The sequence below is a fragment of the Genypterus blacodes genome, unplaced genomic scaffold (assembly GCF_046128005.1).
Source record: "Genypterus blacodes isolate CSIRO-AG114 ecotype Tasmania unplaced genomic scaffold, CSIRO-AGI_Gbla_v1 ptg000039l_1, whole genome shotgun sequence".
NCBI lineage: Eukaryota > Metazoa > Chordata > Actinopteri > Ophidiiformes > Ophidiidae > Genypterus > Genypterus blacodes.
In genome coordinates this window covers 6847488-6855412 of record NW_027466852.1, presented here as the reverse complement: position 1 = coordinate 6855412, position 7925 = coordinate 6847488, and the positions used below count along the sequence as shown (strand labels likewise).

Sequence of the window (7925 nt, the reverse complement as noted above, 5' to 3'; positions counted from 1 at the left end):
ACATTGGCTGTCAAATTTGTTAAATGTAATTTTCTGGTCAAATATTTAGCATTACTGCTTGTGTAGTTTGTTGTTTCTATGCGTACTAATAATGATAATAATGCAATAATTATTATTTATAGGCGCCTTTCAACAGCTGCAAGGACACAACAAGCAGCAATATATCAAAATGTCGTGAAATATTTGATTATAGCTTAATATAGTGAAGTATAGTAAAGAAGTGCAGTAAAACCAATAGTGGTGCTTACCAGTAAAAGTGCATTGTTATCAAATAAGGATTTGACCGACTAAGCCAGTTCAGATAGCTGTTATGAACGAATTTATGACAGATATTTTACTTTCTCTGTTGTGACTCAAAATGCAATAGCATCCAATTACCTAATCACAGATAAGTATTCATTGTATTCATTTTTTTGTACATTTGCATATTTTAGAATTTGTTTCGCCACGTAGTTTATGTTCGACCTTTGGTCCACTGGGTGGCGAGATAAGCTACAAGGATGTGGACCATTAACCGTTCAATGAGTAAAACGCAATTTTAAAAACATAGCTGGCTATCTCGACGAGTAAAACGCCAATTCAAAAGATGGCTTATACTTTTTAATGTGTTGTAGACATGAACGATTCATTAAAATAAAATGTTTGATTGTTGATGGCACGGAAATATTATTTACTAAATCTTTATTATATTTTTGTGCTTCATATGTGACGTAAGAAATATTTAAATTCGACACAAAAAAAACCCCGCTCATCGGAACTTTAGTTTGAAAATAAGCGGTAGTAATATCCTTTGCTTCTTCATCTACTTCCCGTGTGACGTAAACATGACGGACTGTATTTGCAAACATTAGCAAATCAAACCGTAGGATAGATGTATTTATTTCCCATTTATTACCTCTAACTCCAGGTAAGGTGTGTGTTGCTTGTTTTGTTTTTTAAAGTCTACCATTTATAATTATAATGTAATAATACCAGCCGGCCGCGTAGCTTTAAGCTGAGACCAAGCTAACTTTACCTCGTTGTCTGGTGCTGTTCTGCACACTAACTAACCCTCGACCTCACTGTCTGTATTGGCTGTCAAACTGTTGAGGCAAACGATCATAAAGTTCGAGGCGGGCGTTTGTTTGTGTACTGGGCATTGCCTTAAAGCTTTCATATGTAGCTCTGCGCTGCCTAGAGCCATAAGTCAAGGTGACATATCCACTTCATTAGCAGTGGACATGTCACAATGTTTAGAGTTCTGTCTAAAGCATTCCAAAACATCAGCCCTTCAATAAGCACATATGTGTGAAACTAATGATGTTTTCATGATCGGTTTCTGTGTAATTATGTTGGTATTTCTCAACACAAATTTTAATATGTGCCAATGACCATACACACAGATGATCAATGGGATTTGAACCTTTTATCAATGTCTATTAATCTAGTAATCCATGATACAGGTTGTTGTTCAAACTGCACATCTCTCAGGCCTCAACAAAAACTATACAATTGGCAATTTGTTGTAGAAAAGTGCAACATTTGGCTTTCCAGACAATATTTAAACTTTTGCATCAGTTAGTTCAAATGTAACAGTCTATACATAGATGATGTCACTTCCCTATAAATACACAGAAGGATCCTGCAGTTATTGACCTTTTTAGTTCATCATTTGATTTGTTTACTTGCAGGGCTTTCCCAGACGTTTTGAATGGAGTCAGCACCCAGCTCTTCCCCGTCTTGTGAAGTGGCAGTGAGGGTTCTAAGGGACCTTAGGGTTCTGGATTCAGGCCATTCTGCTCATTGGTGAGGGAAGGATGGTGAAGTATTTCTGTAACAGCGCAGACATCAGGAGTACGTGGGACCATGTTGCCTCTGCGTTCTGGCAGAGGTACCCCAACCCATTCAGGTAAGGAAACGCTTTCCCGGGTCGGTTGTTTTGTCATAGATACTCATTCTAAACGCTACGACAAAGAATGTTGATACTTCTCTTGCTGTGGTTTGTCCTTACCTGCCCTTGCCAACATATCAATATGTTTGCTTATCCATCAGCACCCATGTTCTCACTGAGGACGTCGTGTACCGGGAGGTGACCGCGGACCACCGGCTTCTCTCCAGACGCATCCTCACGAAGACCAATCGGCTTCCTCGCTGGGCCGAAAGGTTCTTCCCCTCGGGCATCGCTCGCTCTGTGTACATCATCGAGGATTCCATCGTGGACCCGGTCAGCAGGAGCCTGACTACCTACACGTGGAACCTCAACCACACAACTCTCATGGTGAGACGGCCTCTGCTTGTGTTTACTCCAACATTTACGTGCCGTTGCTACCAAACATTTTGAACTCAATGTCCCCTTAGTGGTTTACTTTTTGCGGCCCTGATTGTAGCTGTCAAGTTTTCACCAATAGTCTACTTCTTAACCATAACGTCTATCACCTCTCTCTCCCCTGTTAGTCCGTGGAGGAGCGTTGTGTCTTCCAAGGGTCAGAAGAGCAGCCGGCCTCCACCCTAATAAAGCGAGAAGCGTGGATCTCCTCGGGTATTTACGGCGTCTCCAGACCAATCCAGGTACATTCAGCCTCAACACACAATAAGAAATGTGTTGATGGTCATTAAGGTAATACAATGTGTCATCAGTATACATTTGCACCATATGTTGAAACCTGCCGCCTGTAGTAATCTGAGTTATTTAGGCATTATGCGTTGTAGCTCAAAATATAGAACAGGCAGCAAAGGCGTGGGAGCCTACGTGCTAATGCCAAAATAAAGACCAGGGAGACTCGAGAAGAGAGGAGGAGAAAGGAAGCAGAGGCCAAAAATACGTCAGCCAAGTATTGTTATTGGTAGTGGAACATGCCGGGTTCGCTCTAATATCCCAGAGAGGCAGAGAGAGAGAGGGAGAGAGAGAGAGAGAAGTGTTGTTATTAAGACGTCTCCCCATGTAAAGTCACTCCTGCTCTTGTGTTTTCGCAGGAGTTTGGCTTGGCTCGCTTCAAGAGCAACCAGGTGAAGGCCATGAAAGGGCTGGAATACGCACTGTCCAACTTGCACGGTACGTACACTTTCACCGGCCCGCCACCAGAAGAGGGCAAACAAACCAGTTTATTTTTAGACGTTACCATTTCTGGAGAGGACCGAGCGCATTACAGGAAGTGGAGCTTTCCTTAATGAGATACTGAAAAACACGCCACATACGCCGCTGTTTATTTGACCTATTTCTGGTTTTAAATTAGGAATCAGAAGTATTCCAGGCTTTGGATAGGAGGAACATTAAACGTCTCCAGCCACTCTCACGATGGTCTGTGATGAATTCAACCTCGGGGCCAATCAAAGCACAACACGATCCGAGCAGAGCAGAAAATGTTTCTCTGCTCTGTTTGTCCACATCTGAAGCCACACAAAGGTCCTTGTTGTCTCTCAGTACCTTGAGAATATAGAGGGATCTGAAAACACGACAAACATAGGGACGAACTTAGGCTGGGACCAAAACCACTTGTAACCCATTTGTGTAATGGAAACATGTGCATGAGGTCATGTGAACAGGCCGAGCTCACAAGACAGCAACGGCACAAACTCTTACAATAGGCCGCTGGTGGAAACAGGGTGAGACCGCAAGAGAAAATAAAGGTGCTGCCTTTAAAATAAGACTCTTCAATAACGAACATTAGTGGTACACATTTGTATTTTGATTTGGAGCTTCAGGGTGTGTGTGTTTAGCCCGCTCAGGGGTAGAGTGTGTCAAGCAAATAGACTGAGCCAATCCAGCCGCTCTGTTTAGTACTTTTTTGTATTTGGCTTTCTCTTGTCTGGTATTCTGTCGACGCCTGGGTGGGGCTTCTGTGTACGCCGCTTAACAGATACAACATGGAGTGTGTTATGCTGGATCAGATTAATTCGCTTCATTAGAGCGCTCGTTTGAACTTGATTGGAAAAGCTGGATTGAGTCGTCCAGGTAACGGCTAGGCCCTGTGTGCCTTTACACTGGAAACTATATCCACAGTGGAAACCAATGACACACACAATGTGTGTGTGTGTGTGTGTGTGTGTGTGTGTGTGTGTGTGTGTGTGTGTGTGTGTGTGTGTGTGTGTGTGTGTCTCTCTCATGTGCTGACGCGGCGTTTGTGATTCTGTCCCACTGCTGCTGTGTCGGTGACATTGCAGGACTTGGCGTCAGGTTGAGCGTTGTGGTGAGTATGTTAGCAGAGTGGCGCTTAAGCTTCACGCAGTGTAGCAGAAGCAGTTCCCCCCCTAGAATATTCCCCCTGTGTCTGTTCTGTGTGCCAAGAAACCAAGAAAAGTGACTTCAAACTTTGTCTTGCGTCACGGCAGGTTGTGTTTAGTTTAGTGGAATCGATGCAGGAAGCTACTTTCCTCCCCAGCATTACTGCAAGTGAAGGCAAGAAGCCAAAAAAGGCTGCTTTCATATTCATAATTGTCCCATTATTGTGTTTCAATCCCAAATTCTACAAGTATGTGATCACGGAAAACACAAATCTCAGTCTAAATTCTATTCCTACAAGTGAGGCACGTACACCAACATGACGCAACCAGAGAACGAGCGTGTTGTAAAGCAGAAGCAAACCTCTTGTCACTTGCACTAATGTCGTCAGTTGCAGCATTCTGCCAACGTATGGCAGTATAGCGCAGCGACACTAACGCAGCGTGCCGCCCGGCCCCGTCGTCTCGTTCAGCTCTCAGGAGCTTCCAAACGCCGTGTCAGTACTTAATGATTCTTTCGCTTTAGGTTTCATTTGTTGGAAAGAGCGACTGAGAAGATGGGAACCAGGATTGATTTAGATCAGACGAGTCAGCGATTTTCATGCGTGGTCAGTTAAAGTTGAAAGTTTTCTGAAAGGACAATGTGGATGGAAATCTGAGGGAAACTATTTTTAAAATCCAGGTGGCAGCCAGATAATGAAACACAAAAAACACAATTTGTTTTGGTTTTCACTCTCTTTGAGGATATCTGGTACAAAGTGGTAATCAGGAGGAGAAGAAGAAACCCCTGAGCTATTTAACGGTTGATCGCTACAATGTCGTTCCTTACTCCAGGCTGAGCTAACACATCCACACACACTTTCGCACACACACACACACACACACACACCATCAGTCTTGTCTCCGAGCCCACATGTGCACGTGCTCTTTGATAGTATTTGCACATCATGAGCGGCTCATTTGCTCTGCGAGACAAACTTGATTACTGTAAACTACGGTTGAGGAAGGCGTTCCTCCAGAGGGAAACAACACTTTTTGTCAGACGCTCATTTCCTGCCTCTACTTTTTGCCATTGGGATGTTCTGTTTGGGAGTTCTGAAAGTCACCCTACACAACTTTTGGCCTCATGTTCACCTAACAACTTGACAAGTGGCTCTTCACAGTGAAAGCACCTGTGGGCGGAAACTCACACCCGCTGCAGAAATCTACAAGCTTTACCGATATCTCGCCTCCGACTTACAACCCTGAACACCTCGACCACTACTATTATGGTTGTTATTGAAAGGAAAGGCAGGAGATGCGAGTCAGTTCAGGACTCGGTGCATGTTCACATTTGGAGAGGAGCGGCTCCATCATCCAGCTGTGGCCGCTGTTGTTTTTGGCTCCCTTGAGGTTTTCAGTTCCCGTCCCAGTCGCCGTCAGCCTGGCCGCCGCACCACGTGAGCAGCCACTCTCCCAGGCTGAGAAATAACCACAGTGTGTGTGTGTGTGTGTGTGTGTGAGAAAAGTATGCATGAGTGTCACATCTGCTGATCATGACTGTAACCGTCTTGCTTTGCTGCGATGCGATATTGAGAAATGTGTCTGGGTTCATTTTTGAGGTTTTCAGGATCTCTGAATCCAGCAGGTCAGATGGAAGAGTGTGTGTTCTTTCCTTAGGTCATTAGTCATTTAAACTGTGTACATAAACATCAAGTTTGCACCAGTGTGTGTGATTGTTCCCCAGTCGTCCTCACACTTGTCTCTTGTCTCTCCTCGGCCTCACAGGAGAGACACGCCAGCCGCTGCTCAGGGACACGGTGAAGGACGCGTCGGAGAAGGCCAAGGAGGCAGCGTTGGCCGCTACCGAGAAGGCCAAGACGCTGGCCTCGGTGGCGGCTGTCCCGCAGAAACCCCAGCAGTACGTCTGACAAACACACACACACACACAGGGGACCGCATGAAACACAGCACGATGCCTTTGGATGCTCTGGACTACAATGAGGTTATGCTGGAATGAAGCCGGCCGACTGTCGTCCCCCCTCTGTGAATCTGCATGGAGAGCTGTTCATTCCAGCCTGTGTGGGGTCGGCTGAGGTCCTTCTGCAGCTCCAACTCTTCCCCTCGTCCTCTTTGTCCCTCCCATCCTTCAGTCAATCTCAGGTCCTGAGCCTTTGTATGCCACTTGTTGCTTCTTGTTAAAGCTTCCAGACACTGACCGGCTCTTTATGCATGTGGAAATGCAAAACTTCTTCAATATTTTAATCCAGATACACTATTGAATCATTGTAGATTCAAAAATCTTTACGTAGAATTATTTTTCTTACAATACGTGGCAAAGGCAGTGGGCATTCTGTGCATCTGGTCAAGCTTTTAAGGCTTTGATGACTAAACTGTGACTTTTGAAGTTTGAGTTTCACTTCAGAATAGGCGAGGGTTCTAATTTGAACGGGCAAATATGGGGACTCTTATATTTATATACCTGTAACAAGCGTACCGATATCAAACACGTGACTGTGCTCCCGGTACATGCAAACAAATCAAACGGACAGCGTTGTGCAGACAGGTGCTCTTGGTTTTTGCCGTCTGTAAGGCTTCTGCTTAAGAGGAGACGGTCCAGATACCAAAGGGACGTTTGCATATCATAAGCTCACATGGAATACGGCTGTAAAGATCAGTCATGTTCTCCTTTACTAAACCTCATTTCAGACATAGCATTCCCTGTTTAGATGGAAGTGAATGGATTCTGTAACTGCAATACTTGAATCATGTTTACATTATAGTGTGTGTGTATGTGTGTGTGATGTATAAGAGCAGTTGTAATATGAAGTCTATAGGTTAACTTGAAACAAAACTGGATTTAGAAACAGTGATAACCTACCGTTATCACCAAATGTAATGATTTTAGAGAGAATTAAGGCTGAGCGAGGCCACTAAAAGTTAAGTCAGAGCAGTTTTGCCAATAGTTGCAATTCACTTACAAGGTGTGTAATCCATGTGTAGCCCGTAGAAGGAATGGATCCTTATGGAACGTGAGCCATGGAGCTTCTTTGCCGACTGTAAAGCTTTTTTTTAGAAAGTCATTTAAACAAATAAAAGTCCATCTATAGCTTCTTTCAGCCTCTTCTTTGTTGTTTGTTTGTTTGGTCATGTTTCTGTCTAAAGTCTCCCTTGTGAAAGCTTGTGAGTATTGTTAATATTCCACATCGGTTGTCAGTGTTCTACAGCCGCTCTAACCCAAACAACAGGAAGTCCTGGGGAGGCGTAGCGGCTCCACTTCTGTGTTCGCTTCACTTTGTCACGTCCCCGTCAAAACTCTGCTCCGGGGCAATAACCAGGCCGGGACGCCCGTATTTATAAAACATTTTAATTATATTACAATGAGAGAATACACAATACCTCCAAGTGTTTGCTAAATATAGCTAGCACCAGGTACTTGTATACGCGCGCTCACACACACACACACAGAACAAAAATGGAACTTATATAACACATCTTCTGAATGCATATTACAACATCCGCTAAAAGGAACATATTCACAGGTCTCTGGCACAGAACTCTCCCTACTATGCACAGTTTGTTAGCCTGAGCCATCACCCCGTCTCGACCTCCCCCCCCCGCCCCCCCTCCCTCTCCCAGCCAGCTCGCCCCCCTCTCCTCTCTGCGGCCTCCGACTGAGCTGCACACCCGCGCGTCGCTCGCTCTACAGACCGGCAACACACGACGCAAAGACGGGGAAAGAAAAAGAA

General features: G+C 44.6%; 1 protein-coding gene across 2 annotated transcripts; it reads left to right on the top strand.

Annotated features, from left to right (window-relative positions):
- Positions 1 to 805: 805 nt before the first annotated feature.
- LOC142996974 (PRELI domain-containing protein 1, mitochondrial-like) lies at positions 806 to 7290 on the top strand. Of its 2 annotated transcripts, none has more exons than XM_076148110.1 (6): positions 806 to 907; positions 1671 to 1888; positions 2032 to 2257; positions 2434 to 2547; positions 2953 to 3031; positions 5965 to 7290. In XM_076148110.1, the coding sequence occupies exons 2-6, from the start codon at positions 1797 to 1799 to the stop codon at positions 6105 to 6107; spliced, it is 654 nt and encodes a 217-aa protein (XP_076004225.1). In that variant the 5' UTR covers positions 806 to 907; positions 1671 to 1796; the 3' UTR covers positions 6108 to 7290. The 2 variants fall into 2 exon arrangements, with proteins under 2 accessions (XP_076004225.1, XP_076004226.1); XM_076148111.1 differs by having other exon boundaries at positions 806 to 912.
- The last annotated feature ends 635 nt before the right edge of the window (positions 7291 to 7925 follow it).